Here is an 18,860-nt window from a genome sequence, read left to right on the forward strand (position 1 = left end):
ACTCCTCCTAGAGATTTAACCCGATCAACTTCAAATTTGGTCAGTAGTATCTTAAGACCTTTGGGATGAAAAGTTACTCAAAGATCAAAAAGTTATCGAACTATGTTGCCGTGGCGTGGCGGCGAAAAAGCGCCTTTCGCCAAGAAACAGGAAGTTGTTGTAACTTTGTCGTACATTAACCTATATGCTCCAAATTTCTCATGCCTGATAAAGGTCTCTGTCTGACGACATCCATATGCAAATTTTGACTCACAGTCATAGCGCCACCTAGTGGTAACAGGAAATATCATGTTTTACACATTGATGTACTCTGCCTCAGAAATTAATCACATCTACCTGAAACTTGGTCAGTAGTATCTTAAGACCTTTGGGAAGAAAACTTATCAAAAGATCAAAACGTTATCGAACCATGTTGCCGTGGCGTGGCGGCGAAAAAGCTTCATCGCCAAAAAACAGGAAGTTGTTGTAACTTTGGCGTATAGTAACCAATCTGCTCCAAATTTCTCATGCAAGATAAAACGTACGTGAAATAAATATCTGATATGGGTTTCGTGCTCGGGTGTGGCAAATTGGCTCGCTAGCGCCCCCTATTGAGTAGCCCCGACGACACGTTTCCCCTAAATTTACGAAATTTGGTAGGTATATGTACCATGACGAGACGTAAATAAAACCCTCTTGGAGGTATACCGTAAACCCAACCGGAAGTCGGCCATATTGGATTTTATGGCGTTTTTTTACCATTTCCAGGCGCTGTACTTTAACGAACTCCTCCTAGAGATTTAACCCGATCAACTTCAAATTTGGTCAGTAGTATCTTAAGACCTTTGGGATGAAAAGTTACTCAAAGATCAAAAAGTTATCGAACTATGTTGCCGTGGCGTGGCGGCGAAAAAGCGCCTTTCGCCAAGAAACAGGAAGTTGTTGTAACTTTGACGTACATTAACCTATATGCTCCAAATTTCTCATGCCTGATAAAGGTCCCTGTCTGACGACATCCATATGCAAATTTTGACTCACAGTCATAGCGCCACCTAGTGGTAACAGGAAATATCATGTTTTACACATTGATGTACTCTGCCTCAGAAATTAATCACATCTACGTGAAACATGGTCAGTAGTATCTTAAGACCTTTGGGATGAAAACTTATCAAAAGATCAAAAAGTTATCGAACTATGTTGCCGTGGCGTGGCTGCGAAAAAGCGCCTTTCGCCAAGAAACAGGAGGCTGTTGTTACTTGACTTTACATAGTCCAATCTGCTCCAAACTTCACAAGCTGGATAATGGACCAGGCCTGAAGACATATATGTGGTATTATGCGTGATAGTCATAGCGCCCCCTACAGGAAACAGGAAGTTGTTGTAAATTGGCTGTACATTGTCCAATCTTCCCCAAATTTGACATGTTTTATAAGAGTCTTGCCCTGAAGACATGTACGTGCCCCGACGTGCGCATTCCCCCGACGTGCGCGCGTGGGCGAGGGCCCGATCATCGCTGCTTGCAGCTTTAATTATAATATGACTTTTAATTTTTTCGACATGCTATACTATGACGTTTTTTTGACATACTATACTATGACTTATATTTTTTGTGAAAAACAATATTTTTGCTGCATGCGTTGTCTCCCCTTATAGTCAAATTAATTTATTTTTAACACCCTCAGATTTTGTAAATTATTTCCACTCAGTCGTTGCACTTTTTAGACAGTTGAGGTCTTTACTGATAAAGTGATGAGAAATACAGTGCATTATATACAGTATTCACAGCAGTTAAGGCGACATTAAAGGGACATTTCATGCATTTAAATTTGAGTTGCTGTACAACAAATTACACAAAAGGTTCACAAAGAGTTACAAAAGGGTATGTTACATCAAAGTCACGTAAAAAATAAATTTCCTCCCAGTCAGAAAAGTACAAAAATGTGAGTACAGGCCGTTTATATACAAAATAAGAGACATTAAAAACAACAACACTGCTTCAGCAGGCTCGATTCATCACATTTACACAATTTACACCAGCGTCACATTTTTAAATTCTCTGTTCTCTCGTTTCAGATTAAAGGTGATTTAAGATTTTGTCAGTTGCCAAAACAAAGATATAAATATTGAAGTTTAAAGTGCAGATTCTGTCGGGGAAGCAGCCGGTTTGGTTTTATTGCTTTTTCCCAAAAACACTGTGATGATGTGATGTGTACAGAACTGTGGATATGAAATACATGATTATATGAAGAAATGTTGATTACAAGCAAGCAAATAGAAATCATCATTATTTATTAAAAACATCCATATTTTCTGACATTATTGTGTTTAGACTGTTTTGAGCAAGCCTTTTGAATTAAATCAAAATTATTTAAAATCATAAATGTAAGAAATACTAGGAAGACAGTTTGTTGCTCTACTTCTATTTAGCTAGTTATCAGATAATAATAGCTGATATTTATTAAACAATATTTGTGTTATTACTTCACTAAGCTTCCCATAGTGTTGAAATACGTGAACATTTTTTTTTTTTTTGAATCATATATGCGATATTGTGGATTATTCAGGTGTTAAAGGTTGCTCGTTGAGTGTTTTCTGGTGAAATATACAGTACAAGAAGACAAATACATAACTCATCACTGATTTTTTTCAAACATTAATTCATCAACAAGAAGTTCTTGTGATAAATAATATGTACACATGCTATAGTACATTTAAATAAAATCCTTTAGTTTTATCACAAGAGAGTAAATGTTTGTTTTGGCAACTGTGAAATCGATCCAGTGGAAACATTTAATTTATTTTATTAATTTTTTTACTGCTGAATCTTTAAGTAGGTCAAGCTTTGGATACCAAGCTGTATCATATGTACAGAAAAACAAAAAACTCGTAATCACTCATTCATACAAGCCTGCTGGTTCAAGAGTGTCAGACACTTAATGTGGTTTTAATATGGCATTTAGGAGAAACACGATCTGATCCCAGACCTGCCAAGATTTAGGTTTTAAAGGGGCAGTACGTAAATATGTGACCAAACCTAAACCAATAACTCACTGTGGTGTCAGCCAATCATGTCCCCTGTCCTCCTCACCATGAACCTTCAGCCATTAAAGCCATTAAAAAGTCTTTGGCTCAGCTACGAGCCAGAAAGCTAACACTACGCTATGCAGTGCGTACGGATGAAAAACAGTAAATGTAATTTGACATTACTTGGCTACTTACTGAAGAAATCAATATTTTGACACAAAAACGGTCCGCCAGAGTCCGACATCTGAACTGTGCCCATAGCAACGGTCTGTTATACATAGCAACGGTCTGTTATAGAGAAATTACAGACCGCAGAACGCAGTGATTGACCAATCAGAATCGAGTATTCAACACAGCCGTGTAATAACAGTAATTAATGGACACCCTACAGCCAATCAGAATCAAGTATTCACCCAAACCATAGTATAAAATAGTATAACAGTCACATGGGACATTTATTCTACTTTTAATACTCTTTAAGTACATTTTCCTGATTATACTTTTACTAGTAACAGAGTATTTTCACAGTGTGGTATTAGTACTTTTACTTAAGTAAAGGATCTGAATATTTCCTCCACCACTGCAAATCTATTTCTTACTGTAAAAACACTCCGAAAGAGACATTTAAGTAGTTAATAATCAAATTCTGTCTAAAAAACCCTCTAAAAATACTAAGCCTGCCAGTGTTCATTATTGTCTTTTACAGAGCCAGCTCTTGTAATTTGTCAGCGGCTACAATGACATCCAGAACGACAAGTTTTATAACAAAAAAGAAGAGGAAATATGTAATATTAATCCTGTCCTAAGATACCAAATCAAGCAGGAGACATGCAATCTTGTTATTTCAAGTTGTAGAAACCTACAAAAAAAAAAAATGTGCCTTAGTTCAGGTCTTTCTTTAAAGGTGAACAGACCTGTCCCTCTCAGGAAGGTTACTATTACAGCTCTTTATTAGGTTCATAAAACCTGTCCTGTCCTGTCCTTTCCAGTTTTCACTTCCAGCTGCTACTTTTACTTCAAATGAGACTCGATCAGCCTTCTGAGGACAGAACGTTTTTTTTTTTCAACACCCACAACTATTTCTGAATTATGAATTAACAAGCTTTTTTTTTTGCTCAAATCAGTCTGAAGATAAAAAAAAAATGGGGGCAAATTCCTTGATCTGATTTAATCATTCTCACTTTTAAAGCAGCATCTCTGCCCCCTAGTGGTCAAAATCAATGACTGCAGCTTCAGAGATTTCTATAAACAATAAAACATCGTCAGCTGTAGTTGTTTGGAAGACGATGACATCAATGCCATTTGTTCTAGAGGTCGATAAAGGTCAACAATTACTTACTGCCCCTTAAAAAGTCTCGGTGTCTAGCAGGATCTGCATTACCACATGATTCAAAAAGGTCAACTGGCAACTTCCTTGTTCACACACACACACACACACACACACACACACACACACAGAAATACCGTTGAATGAAGCATCAACAGAGTAGTAAACCCAAACCGACCCTGAGTCACAGAATCTCTGATCTCACACAGCAGCAGCTCCGGCCTGAACCTCAGAGGTTTTGGACAAACTCACACAAAAGGTTGAAGGAACATTTCGCCACAATAATAACTTTAAATTTACTCCGCGATGAATGAAACTGAGGTTTTTTGTAGTGTTTTAAAAAGCAATCCAGCCAGTTTGAGCCGGAGTTGTGGCTGCATGAGATCTCACCCTCACTGACCCGTGCACACACACACACGCTCCCATCCTGAAATATAAACATGTAATACACAACTCTGATATTTATCAAGTGTCTCGCAGTATGGAAGCTGATCAAAATGTACACGTAAATCAAGATGATCTGGGGGTTTAAGCTTGTAGATGCAGACGTGAGGAGCGTTTGTTTTGTGACTTTGTATCCACCGCGTGTTTTGGCACATTAGCAAACTGAATCTCATAAAAAAACTGAAGTCGTTTCACTGAAAAAGTCCTAGAAATGCCTTGTGTGAACACAGATTAACAACACGTGTGAGAGGATTCAAGCTGAGAAAAGATAAAAAAACAAAATTTTACCTGTTGGGATCCGTCATGAGAGGCTTGATAAACACAGATTAGCGTCCCCACAGTGGCAGGTTAACACAGACCTGGTTCAGGGACATGCAGAGAGCTCCACAGAAAGTCAGTAAAACTTTTAGAAAACAAGACACAATTATACCTAAAATATATTAGAGAAAAATATTTTTTGGCATATTTCTTTTTGAATGTGTACAACAACTCAAACACCTCATCTCAGCTTCTCTTTATATTATAAATATCTTTATGTTTAAATACAAATTATGGTTAAAAGTTGCCTCCCCTCTATGTTAAGACTATAACATTTTGGTTTTACTCACGCAGTCCAGTAACACTTCACCTGAAACCTCAGTAGAAAAAGATCTATAACCTGTAGATAACTGGTGGTTTGTAAAATCATAAGTGTGCCTCTACGGCGGCTGAGTGGTTCAGATTCACAGCTCCACCGACTCTAAATCTAATTTACATTTAAATACCAAATAATTTAAAAAAATGTTCCCACAACTAAACAAAATTTTTTTTTTTAAAAAGTTGATATTTTTTTTTTAACATAAAATATGTAATATTATGAGAATAAAGTCGTAATTTCAAGAAAAAAAAAGTCAACAAAATGACAAAAAATCATACTTTTCATAAGGAAAGTCATAATTTTATAAAGCCACGTCTTGTAATACTATTTTATTCTCATGACTTTGTCTAATAAAATTACAACTAAATATCAAAATATTACAAATCTTATCTTAATCGGAATATTAGTACTTAAAAAAAAAATTAAAAAATAAATCCCAGATACATTTTTAAGAAACATATGTAATATTGTGAGAATAAATTCGTAATTTCAAATAAAAGTTAAAAAATTACCATGTTGAAATTTTAAAACAAAGATCTCACTTTTCTAGAGTAGTCTTATTTCTACAAGAATAAAGCCAATTGTAATACTACTACTTTATTCTCAAAATAAACGTTTTCTAATAAAATCACAACAAAATCTAAAAATATTCTAATTTTAAAATAATGTATCTGTAAAATTATGACTCTATCGTGTAATTTTTTTTACTCCCAATACCACTTTATTCTCATAATATTATATTTTTTCGCCCAAATTTTTGTATCTTTACTCTTAAAAAATAATGTTATCCCTCTCAAAGTGGCCCTAATACACTCATATTTTTTGGCACCAACCAGTCTAAGAATTTCTAAAAAGAAATTCTTTTTTTTAACCATAGAGTTGTATTTATGCCCTTCAGTTTGACAGGTTGTGTCTTTTGCATCTACCTAAAGAAATAGAGGAAATCAGGGTTAATTTTCACTCCTGACACTAATAAAAAAAACACATCATTTAAAGTGAGGAATCAGCTGGAACCAGTCAAATGCTGGTACCCGTTCCACCAGTCTACCTGCGCGGCATTAAACTGACTCCACCCAGAAGTTCCCTCTCATGAACTAGTAAATAAAGCCACTTCTGACTGCTTTAGTTCCCTTAACACCATTTTGCATCCTTAAATCTACTAATATCACTCTGTTACGGAGAAGGATGCAGAATGATCACAGAGGCGTGCTGCAGCTTCGTGAGATGTGAGATCAAGTCAGCGTTTGAATCCAGGTGTGTGTTTGTTGTACGCAGTCAGTCAGTCAGTCAGTCAGAGGAAGCTCCGCCCGTCTCCGCCGCTCACGTCAGGAGGGGGTGTTTGGAGGACGCCTCGTCCACCAGACCCTGCACCGTGATGCCCAACTTCACCAGGCCTTTCTCCTCCAGGATGTGGTGAGGAAGACACAGTTTGTCCTGGGAGACCAGAGTCAAGAGAGGAAAGAAGAAAGAGAAGGAGCGTAGGAGCAGATGTAGAGGCAGAAAAGAGACACAGGATTTAGACACAATGCTTGTAAATGTAAGGAGTGTTTCTGCAACATGCCCTCATGCTGGTAAAAACCTGGACGAACAAAAGAGTTCGGCATATACCGGGTCTACACTGGTGCATGCTGTCTCCAGGAGATAGCCACAGCCCCACACCCTGAGTCCAACACTACCAAAGAGTTATGATACGTGTCCACAGGGGCGTTTTTGGACCAAAGGGATCGCCTCGCTTCCCAGCATTGGACGCTTGATAGGCTGCCACTGGACACCCAATTGAACGAACACATTCCCTCTTGCCAATAAAAAAAGAAATAAGCCATGCAGTTGCTGAATCTGTCTTCATTTGAGATCGACAACGGTTAGTTTAAAAGCTTTTCAGAAGTTTCCAGAGGCGGCGAGTTGCGCCGGCTGCCCCTGATTTGCATAAAGTAGACTAGACCTCAACTTTATGCAAATGAGGAGCAGCCAACATGACGGTCTGTCTCTCGAAACGCAACGCCGCGGTACCAGAATGCATCGCACAGCGGCTTACATAGACAATAAGCGTGGAAATGATGGGGAGGGATCGCCTCGCTTCCCAGCATTGGACGCTTGATGGGCTTTTACTAAACACCGGATTGAACGAACGCTTTCACTCGTGGGCTGTCTGCTCCCGGCTTTCAAAATGGGACACCTATGGCGGCTCGTTTGGAGCTACGAAAATGAAATGTGTTTCTGAAAACATTTGAGGCGAGAAATAAACCGTGCAATTGCAAAATCGGTCGACAATGATTAGTTTAAAAGTTTATCGGGAGTTTCCAGAGATGGCGAGTTGCGCCGGACGTCCTTGATTTGCATAAAGTAGCCTTGACCTCGAGTTAATGCAGAAGAGGAGCGACCAATGTGACGGTCCGTCTCTAGCAATGACAATGAATGGGAAGCGTGGAAATGACGGATCCTGTGGACACGTACCATTACGAAGCTTATCATGATTACTTGACTTTTATATATTACCAAATATATTTATTATATCTATATTACTGCCATTTGGTGGATTTTTATTTATTTACTGGAAAAATAATACAAACTTAGGATCAAAACTGTTAATCATAATAAGTAAAACATAACCCTTAATGATTTTATCAGCTTTCTGAGGCCCATGGCTTCATATTTTGGAATGATAATGACGCACAAACCGCTTCCCCTCCAATTAATATGGACACATCCTGTTAGCAAGCCCTGCTGTGTAAACCCTCTAATTATCACATTATATCTCGTTTGTTTAATCCATACAACAACTTGTGATTTTACAGAGCTATTACATGGACTATTTCCCAAGTTTTCTTCCTCTAACTTAAACAATGACTCCGTCGCCCAGACAACATCCCTAAACCGCATTTATTACCTCAGTCTTTAACAGTCAAATATCATACACAAGGCATAAAAATAATCCTCCTCATACATGAAATCCATTCACATCAGCACAATACTTTAAAACAATCTGTGCAGAGAATGTGGAAACAACAGCAACTGAAATTTACCGCCAGAATTAATAAAATAAAATAAAATAAATCATTTTGTGAGTTACTCGTCTTACACTGGTTTATGTCAAATATTCATCAAGGCATTTTCTGTTTCCATAGCGTCAGAGATTAAAGGCCAAGTACCAGTGAAGACGTCCGCATTAATTCAGTTTCTGTGAATTAATTCTGCTCACATGGCCAGGCAAAATTATGGGTTTTTTTTTAACATTGCAGTGGGCACCAGCAAATATTCACATTCCTCAGTTCTTAATTCATCTTAACCTTACAAACAGAGCGATAATCTACTCCTCTACGTACGTATCAAACCCTCTAAGATAAACAGCGTAAGAAGATTAATATCTATCTAACTTCATAAACTCATCTAGTGTCTATAGCCCTTCAAATGTTTCCAAAAAGTCACATTGCATATCAGGATACAGAAGAGTTGTTAATTAAAAAAAAAAAAAAAAAAGCAGGACAAAAATAAATAAATAATTAAAATAAAATTCACATTTTTCTTAAGTTTCAAAAACATCAAATAATGGGTTTAAATAACAATTCATATTCAAATTAAGACCCAAAATCATCATCTAACTGATTTAAATAATCAATAATTATTATAGTATGGCTTCCGTTTGCTCCTCAACACTTTATAATCACACATTAGAAAAGACCAAATACTCTTTACGCAGCTCTGTGATGGTGAACCATCGCACCACTCAGGGATCATGTGCTTATTATGCAGTTCAGTTATACTGAAATATGGGAACAACTATGAAAATACAACTTCAAGGCATCAACTGTTTTCGCTCTGATCGCCCTGCATCAGTGATAAATCAGAGAGGCTCCAGCTGGACCATTTGGTGGCCATATTGGAGGTCTTCAGCACTTCTGTTTGTATTCTCAGAATAATTTGGTGGACGTGTTTTCTTTCTGATCTAAAGATCACTGATCCGTCTGACATTGTTAGCTTGTTAGAGCTACAGTATATTGGTGGATTATATAGGTGCTGCAGGGATGACGTATTTTGGCAGGCCAGCCCGGAAGTTACAATCACACAGTTTTATTATTTATTATTGCAGAAAATCAGCTCTGTGGAAAACAAATGTTTATGATACTTACAAGTTTTGTTCAGCAAGATAATCTCAAATCACAAATGAACATCACTTTTATGATTTTTGAAGCGTAAATGCAATCGAAGTAAAGAAGTAAAAAGCTAACGTTAGGCTATTAACGAACTACACCACGGCCGCACGACTTCACGTCACCATCACTGAGCTAAAAGTGGACTAGTGTTCGGCGTGATGATGTTTAGTAGTCTCATTTAGACATTTGTTAGCTACCACTTTTTTAAGACACGTAAAAGCTTCAGATTTCACAAGTGAGATATTTACTGACATATTTTATGTCATACAACAACGTTAAAATATCTTCATCTTAACCACAGAGCTCATTTCAGGTATCTAACCAAATACCCATTGAAAAAGAAACATTAAAGGTCCCATATCGTGCTCATTTTCAGGTTCATACTTGTATTTTGTGTTTCTATTAGAACATGTTTACATGCTGTAATGTTCAAAAAACTTGTATTTTCCTCATACTGTCTGCCTGAATATGCCTGTATTTACCCTCTGACTGAAACGCTCGGTTTTAGTGCATTTCAACGGAATTGCAACGGAATTCCGTTGCTAGGCAACAGTTTGGGTCCATGTTTACTTCCTATCAGCTGATGTTATTTACATACACTGCAACAGGAAATAAACTGGGACACATTTAGAGTGTTTACATTTAAAACCGTGTAATGGTCTAAATATTGTATATTTGTGACATCACAAATGACAGAAATCTTAACGGCTTGTTTCAAACGCACAATTTTCTGAATTCGGGCTGTGTGTGTTTCTCCGTATATTGAGCGTTTTGATAGTTTAACAGTATTTATACAGCACTTATAATGCTGCTTTACAATATAAAAGACATGAAAATCTCACTTTTTACAATATGGGATCTTTAACTTCGAGAAGACGGAACCGGAAGTGCTAAAATGCTAACTCATTTCCGGGTTTAAGACTCATTCCTGCAGCACTCTATTGTGGTAGTGTTGAGTAGTGCTAGCATGCATCTGGCTGGCTAGCATATTACTGCTTAGCTCAGCAGCTACAGTACAAACAAACGTCCTTTAACATCTATTCTGAGAAGATACACATATGAATTTTGCTTTTTTTTTTTTTTTTTCTCTGTACTATGAAGTTATTGTAAACAAAAAAAAAATAAGTAACACTTGTACAAATGCAAACAAAGTAAATTCATCTATGGTTTTCCATTTTATGAAATTGATTGATTTGAATGGTAGCGCTGCATTCGGAAGTCTTTACAGATAAATAATGTGGTTTGAAATAAATGGTAATGTGCATGTAAACACAGCCACTGTCGCCATATGAAAACAGCTTATGAGACCATTTGTTTTTATTTAGAGAATAACTACATGGATCGACACTCAGTTGTAATAATAATAATAATAATAATAATAATATTAATAAAAATGCCTACAGCCAGTTGTCAACTAGACCTCCATGATGGTGCCAAATGGCTGCTGGGAGATTTGAGCCAACCAAGTGAAATACTGTCGTCACCTTAGTTAGACCAGGCTGCTCTATTAGTACTGCATATTATGCACAGTATTTATCTATAAATACATACAAAATCTGATCATGACCACTGACTTTGTTTTGTTAATAAGGAGACGTCAATACTGGCATGGTCTTTCGTTTTGTTATCGTTCCTCCAACATGGTGTTAATATCTCTAATGGACTGAAGAGTTTTTATGGCTCCATCTAAACCCTCTAAAGTCCTGCACAGATCAGATTATCCCTGCTGTTGTACAGCATGTTGATAAGACATCAGTGACTTTAGAAGTCACCTGCTGCTCCACATGTCCTGCTTCTGTTAAGACTTTCGGGGTCAATTTATTGCAAAGACACAAAAAAACAAAACGTTTGTGAGCTGATTTTTCCCCCAAATGGGCGACAAGAAGAGAAACTCAAACAAGGAGTACAGTAGAAGGTGAGGGGAGAGGCTCATGCTGACGCTGCATTCGTATCACATGGGATGAACAAGATTTGGTGGTTTAAAGATGATATATATTTGGATAATTAAAATGCCATGAAAGTTTTTTTTTTCATTTGTTGTTAGCTTGGTTTTGTGTTTCTCACAAACGTTAAAGAGCAACTACACCCTAAAATTCTGCCATCCTCTTCTTGTCAGAGGAAACCAGCAATGAGCAACTTTTGTTGGATTTCATGTTTCCCAAAGAGTCCGCTGGAACTCTAGTCACTTTACGCACGTTTAAGGCCAATTCATACTTTCTGCGTCCTACCTACATGACGTAAATGTCTACATCCACCCATGCTAGCGAGAGTACTCGCTGCCTTATGTGGACGTCCGCATGCATCCCAAAATGTGTGACCACGTAGACTGTACGCATAACAAGCATGCCGACTGCGAATGCTCCAGTTTCGTTCCACATTCCAGTCCAGTTGGTGGCGTATGCACCTCTAGCTGGTTTGCCAAGAAGAAGAAGAAGAAGAAGAAGACAACAAAGTGGATGTTTGTTTTGAATAGAGGTTGTGCGGAGAGATCCGCCGTTATCCACATTTATATAATTTGTCCTTAAACGAATACAACGACAGTCAAATGACGTTGAACTCCTGGCAAACAACGTTATTGTGCATTACTGCTACCAACTGGAATGGAGTGTGGATCTAGAAATGCGCATGCATGGAACGCCAGACCGACACGGACCCTCATTTATAGTATTAGTAGTACCGCGTGCGTGTCCGATACAAGTCTGCAGCTGACGCGGCAAGTAAATTTTATGTGTAGGTTTTATGGGTACCTGTGTTGTAGCTCAGCTAATACAGCCAGTACATGGTCGAAGCTCTGAATACAGCCCAGTCATGTGTTGTTTAAAACAAATACTATATATATATTATTCATGTCATCAATCCATCAACCAGAGCTCTCCCAGCCTCAGTCCAGAGCCACAGTTCTTGCAAAGTAACAGTACGAAAGCCACTCAAAACCTAGAAATAATGCTATTAAAGTTGTAGTTTACAGCTCACAGATAAAATCAACTCTCCTGCTTAAAACCTGATCCCTCTCAGTGTGACATTTAAAATGGGATATGATCATAATCTTGTAAAACTTACTCGCCACGCCTTCACAAATCTGCTTTTATTCTGAGCATATAATTTGTTTTTTTCTTACGGAAACTGTCCTTCCACACACAAACATTTCAAAATAAATAGCTAGTGCTCTTTTTATCCATTGAGTCTGATGATTTGAGAAAATCCGGTATTCTTGTATTCTATCTGAGAAGAGTAACAAAAAACATTTTTGGGTGTAGTTGCTCTATAACGCTCACATTTGTTGACGTACTGTAAACGCTGATGAGCTCACAAAAATGTTGACGCTAATGAATATTTCCAGATGAAGTTTTTTTTATTTAAAGTATATTTTGTAGCGTGATTTTTCCCACGTGACATAAATGCAGCAAAAGGAAAAAAAAGGAGTAGTAGCTTGGGCAGAAAGAGAGCGGGGGCTGGCAGGTGGGTGTCGTCACGGTTACGTTAGCTCGCTCCAACTATAGGCCACGAACAGCAGAACTAGGCAGAGGATGTGAAGCAGGCTTGAGCCAATAAGGTCCCAGATTTGCCAGGCGGGAGGCGGGGTTTGAGTGGTAACAGAAACCAACGAGGGAGTCTCTGACACCCCGGAGGAGGCGGGGTTCGGAGTCGAGATCGCCTCTTCACGTTTCCGGTCCGGAGAGGTTGTATCCAAGGCAACCAGCGCCTGAACGGCGGCGCAAACCGGCTGCAGGCGGCACTGGATGATGTCATAGGGCGAACAGAGGGAAGACTAGCGCCCCCCAGTAGGAAGACGAGGGGGGGGAAATAAATGAAGGAAGGATGAAAAAGGGCAGAAGGTGGGAGTGGAACAAGGACGGAGGAAAGAAAGGAAACAAGGGAGGAGGGAAGGGTAAGAATAAGGGAGTGAGAAAGAAGGGGAGGGAAGAGAAAGAGGTGGAAACAAGGGAATAAGAGGAGAAGGAGATGAGGGAAGGATAAGGGGGAAATGAAGATGGAAGGAGGAAACATAAGTAAAAGAAGGAGGGAAGAAAGTTGGAGGTAAAGAGTTAAAAAAAAGTCCCAGCAAGAGGAGGTGCAGTGTTTTCAAACAAATAAAGGGAGAGGAGGAAAAAAGGAGAAGAGAGCGGTGAAATATTCTCCAAGGAAGAACCAAAAACCAGGTGGAGGAAGATGAGGAAAGATAGAGGAGATTGGAAGTGAAGAAACAGAAGATGATGGTGAGAAGGAAACAATTGAGAAGGAAGCAATTGAGGGATCAAAAACAAGAGAAGGTATGAGAGGAAGGAGGAGAATGTGATGAAGAGGATGGGTAAGAGACAAACCAGTGAACCAAAATCCAAAAGTTCAGAAGAAGTTTGAAATGAAAACAGAAATATGAAAAGTGAAAAACAAGAGGAAGAGGAGGAGGAGAAAGAGGAAAGGGAGGAGGAGGAGGAGGAGGACGTTGTGCAATCCAGCCGGAAAGTAAAGAAGAGAAAGAAAAGGCAGGAGGTTAACCAATGGACACAGAGGTCAAAGGTCACAAACGAAAGCGTGAGCTTGTGGGGTGAAGCGGGAGCAGGCAGGGGTTACCATGGCAACGAGAAGGGGATGCTTACTGGGAGGAAGGAGAAACATTTGGACCTCTCCTTCTCTCCCAGTAAGCAGACCATGATGAGGGTTAGTGAAGTGGCTGATGGGAGAGCCAGTGCAGCAGGCCAGCACGTTTAGCACAACAAGCTAATCGTTAACACGTTAGCTCGGAGAAGCTTTCAGCACGTTAGCTTGAGCATGAGCGTGTCGTCAGTCAAAAGCAGCCGGCTAGTTAGCAAACGTCCACACAGAAGCAGGAGACAGTGAGCAAGCAGCAGCAGCAGCAGCAGCAGAGATGGAGGTCAAAGGTCAACGAGTCAGCTCAGATCAACAGCTCAGAACAGGAATAAATCAATAAAATATTTTTTTCTCAAAGAGGAGAACAAGATAAGACCAATCTTTTGTAAATGACAAAGTATATGGTGTTAAAGATGAAACATAAAAATACAAACAAATATAATAAAATGATCACATTTATAGCAGCACTAGTACCAAATGATCCTGACTGAAGTATTATACTGAAGTCCCAATGATGTGATATAAAATATCCATCATTCCCTGTCCCGGTTTAATGGTGGATGATATGAATAAAATGATATTGTTATTATTATTATGGCCTCTCGATGGCCATAATAAATGATTAAAAAGTCTGTTCTTTACCAATTAAACTGCCTTTCTCTCTTTAACTGGTATCCCATTTACTGTAACATCCAATCTGCCTGTAAATGACTAATATTCATAGTTTCCAAGGTAACAAAATCCTCTTAAAGGCACTAATCAACATGTTGTAGCTTATTTATTTAATCCATAAAAAAGCAAAAAAATCAATGCTACAGGAGGTTACGTGCCAGACTATTTCTTGCTTGAGTGAAACCAACCCAGAATGTATCTGTGTATTGCACACGGCGGCTGAATAGGATTGGTTTAGACTCGTGTGACCCAAACATTTCAAATAACCCAGAGCGTTGTAAAGTCCAAAAGACAACAGTTATTGAAAAAAGATGTAATCATTTCCAAAATTCGCAATGAAATGCAAATCCATATTTGTTGCCGTTCAGCCTTTTAAAAAACTAAATTTTCACTACGCTTAAAAAACTGTTTGCTCTCCCACTCGTCACACACAAATGATGCACCTATCACCTAGCGATCTAGCTGCAATCAAATGAAACTGATGAGTTATATTCATTAAAGAAAGCTGATCTAATAAAAAAAGAAGAAGATGGGCTCATTTAATCTGATGAATCACTTGAGAATTTTGTTCAAGGATTATTTTTTTTCAGGGTCATAAAATATGTCAACAGACATTCAAAGCTTCATCTGAAAACCTCAATATAAGCTTCGAATGTAAAATAAAATGACAATCGGTTGCCTACGTCCCTAATTAAAATGCAACGCACTAATCAGTATGTTATAGCTTGTTTGTTTAATGCATATAAAAGTGCAAAAAAAAAAGTGTAAAAATGACAAATCAGTGTTTTACAGGAGGTTATTTGCCAAACTATTTCTTGGTCAGGACTAGTTGCCCGGCAACCAAAAGAGACTACTAGTCGATCAGTGAGCTTCACAGGTGCTACATGTAGGTGGTAATTTTTAGCTTTGGGCAGAACTAGGCTAGCTGTTTCCCCCTGTTTCCAGTCTTTATGCTAAGCTAAGCTAAGCATAAAGACTGGCTGCTGCTTGTATTTAGCATACAGGTATGAGAGTGGTATCAATCTGAACATCTAACCCTCCGCCAGAAAGCCATTGAGTGTATTTTGAGTGTGGTTTTCTCTCTTCTGCGGCAGATTTTCGCAGAAACCACCAGTCCGAGCGTATGGAGAGTAACTAGAAAGATTCACCTGCATTGAGTCACTACGTTCTCCTTTTACACAGTCTGGATGCTAACACACCTCTAGTGTTGAGCACAAGAGCAGATCTGTCTTCCAGAAAAAGTAAAATCTAAACTTATATGAGCAGTTTCTCTTTCTCTCTCACACACACTGTGAACCCACTGCAGCTCTCTGCTGTCATGATGGAGGAAGCTGGAAGCCACAGGCAGCGATGACAGCGGTGATGATTCAGCGTTAAATGTCGACATTAATAACCTCGTTTAAAAGCGATGAGAACAAAAAAGGAGGCAGGTAGGAACATTAAACGAGTCCTGGGGGAACGCTGAGTGGTTCTCAAGTTTTAATTTAGAAACATAATTTGGGTCGTGGCAAAAGTTTATTAAATTGTTCTATTCAGCAGTTCTTTAGACATTACATTTTTCTTTTGGATTTAAAAATTAAGTCTCCAGGCTTCTTTTAAAAAGTCCTGTAAATTAGTCTGAAAATGGAAAATATTATAAAATAAGTTTTATGTCCGGTATCAATTCTGATTTCCGGAGGATCAGATGACAAAAAGGTTGAGAACGTCTGCTGTTAAAAAACATGGAATCATCAGCCTTCCTCCCAGATCTGGTTCACAGTTTAGTGTCATCATCAGTGTCCTGCAACAGTCCTCAATTTCACTTACCGACATAAATCACAAGGTAATGTAGCTGCTAATGTTGCATTGTAATTACTATTACTATTTTTTTTTCCTGAGACAATGTTCAAGAGACTGAAGACGTTTTTTTGCAGGACACGTTCACAGTTCCTTTTATATCTTATTCCATCAACAAGCAGTCAACTGATGCTGAAACATGTTGATGACGAAGTGGAACTGTTGGATTACGGGAGGGAGTTTCTCTGATGAACTGGGGGTGTTTTCAGGTTGAAAGTTGCTGGTTCAAATCCCTGGACTGACTTACAGAATGTCTTTCAGCAGCAGTGAGGCTGCCCAGTTTGTTTATAAGTTGGTTATAACATCTTTCCATAGATCAATCGACTGGGAAATAAACAACAAACTGGGTTCAGACCAGTGTGATTCATCGATTATAAACTCTGCCGATTCAACGCATCAATCCTCTACAACAGGAGTTTTCAAAGTCCGACAGAGGATACGAACAAAAATAACAGAAAAATTGTTCTTATATCGCTTCCTGCATGAGGCCCTATGATATCCTCAGAAAGTGTACGTCACACTGAATCTAAAAAAAATATATGTGTGATGTCTGAGTGTTCACATTTGAGGAGTTATGATTTGAGTTATGACTGCGATTTCTGCAAACTGTGGTAATTTGGCGCTAGGGTTTTAAAGTACCTTAATTGTCTCCATGAGCTGCGTGTCTCAGCCACTACTGGTCCAACTGCTGACTCTTAATAAGCAGCCAATCAGCAAGACAAACTACAATAACTAACTTGTTGCTAACTGTTGTTTCTAGAGCGCCTACATGCACCTGTCCCTTTCACCCCCCTACAACTGTCCTGCGACCCGCTGGGGAGGGCACCTCAGTTTGAAAACCTCTGCTCTACAAGACTCGACTGAATCAAATCACTCTGGCTTCAGCAAGTAAACTGCAATAATCAATTTGATAACAACAACTCTCATCGTGTGTCAACACCGTTTCCAATAACACTAGCACCAACATGTTTTAATAGATCTTTCAGTTTGAAGAAAGGGTTCAAAACTTGAAAACGACCCCCAGTTCAGAGAGGCGAGCGTACTGTAGTGAGAGCACTAACAGGGCGGGGGTGTAGTTATTGTATAAATGTCTTACCTCCGGTACACCGATCTTTCTGCAGGCGTCCAGGAAGTTCTCCACATTTCTCCGACACTTGGCCATGCTGAGTTTTGGCTGGAAGCACAAAGTCATCATTTATATACAAAAGAAGTGATTTTATGTTCAACTCAACTTGTTTAAAGAAACCATATCAGGGAAAAGTTGGAATCTGAAATCTCTGGACTGTTATAATTTATGCACTTCGGTTTCAGAGTATCATAAATATGCATCTCAGGGGTCAAAGGTCAGGGCCGAGACGTACCACTGCGGGCGAGGGGACGTGGATGCTGCCGACAGAGCGCGGGCGAATGTAATTGGCCAGATGGCAGAGCACGACGCCGTCCATCAGAGACGATCCGAGGTCTTCGGGAAGGACGACCTTCAGTCTGCTCTCGATGGTCTGAGGATATAAACAGGTATGTGTGAGTACGAGGGGTTGAACAAGGTTGTGAAAAACAACAGAGTTGTCCTTTAATCACTCACACACACACTAATGATTAGTAAACAGGGAGGTAAATGTGTTCTCACGTCTCTCAGTTGCTCCGTGAGCTCCAGCTCCTCTCGCAGCTGCTCCATCTTTCTCCTCATGGTGAACTGAGGATCAACAGACTCCAGACTCTTGTGGCTCCGCAGGAACACTGAAACAAAGAAGAAGACAGGCATCGTTAGACTGACACAGCAGGACACGTTTACATTCACACAGTAACACAGCCAGGTAGAAGAACCACAACAATATCTCATACAAAACGGATCGAGTAGTGACAATTCTCAGACTTCTGAGTAAGAAAAAAAAGTTTCACAAGTCACGAAAAATACTAAAGTTCACATCAGAAGAGAGCTAGTTAAATTACAGCTATAGAGCAGTCCTGGGCGATATGGCCAAAATCTTCCATCCCGATATATGTAATTTCATATCTCAATAACGATATATATCATGATATAGCATGTTTTCTGGTAATTCAATAAATAAATAGTCTGTATGATATAACCACATGGTAAAGCCTATTTTTGTATACCCCTGTGTGAATTAAATACATGACAATATACTGAGTATTTTCTCATTTAAATAAGAACTGTAGTGCAAAATTAACAACATTTTTA

At 38.9% G+C, this 18,860-nt stretch overlaps 2 protein-coding genes across 8 annotated transcripts in view; one reads left to right on the forward strand and one right to left on the reverse strand.

Moving 5' to 3' along the window:
- Positions 1-18,860, forward strand: part of LOC119499822 (trace amine-associated receptor 13c-like) — a 978,627-nt gene that overhangs the window by 816,274 nt on the left and 143,493 nt on the right. The window lies entirely within an intron of this gene.
- lrch1 (leucine-rich repeats and calponin homology (CH) domain containing 1) overlaps positions 1,701-18,860 on the reverse strand; it is an 85,719-nt gene continuing 68,559 nt past the window's right edge. For 5 of the 7 annotated variants that reach the window (XM_037789018.1, XM_037789022.1, XM_037789019.1 and 2 more), the window contains 4 exons: positions 18,288-18,397; positions 18,022-18,159; positions 17,757-17,834; positions 11,573-13,331 (listed from right to left, as the gene is read on the reverse strand). In XM_037789018.1, the coding sequence (XP_037644946.1) occupies positions 13,038-13,331; positions 17,757-17,834; positions 18,022-18,159; positions 18,288-18,397 (620 nt within the window). In that variant the 3' untranslated portion in view covers positions 11,573-13,037. Of the gene's footprint in view, positions 6,846-11,572; positions 13,332-17,756; positions 17,835-18,021; positions 18,160-18,287; positions 18,398-18,860 lie in introns of those variants that run through there. The other 2 variants (XM_037789023.1, XM_037789021.1) reach the window with 1 other exon arrangement.

This window comes from Sebastes umbrosus, chromosome 13, assembly GCF_015220745.1.
Source record: "Sebastes umbrosus isolate fSebUmb1 chromosome 13, fSebUmb1.pri, whole genome shotgun sequence".
NCBI lineage: Eukaryota > Metazoa > Chordata > Actinopteri > Perciformes > Sebastidae > Sebastes > Sebastes umbrosus.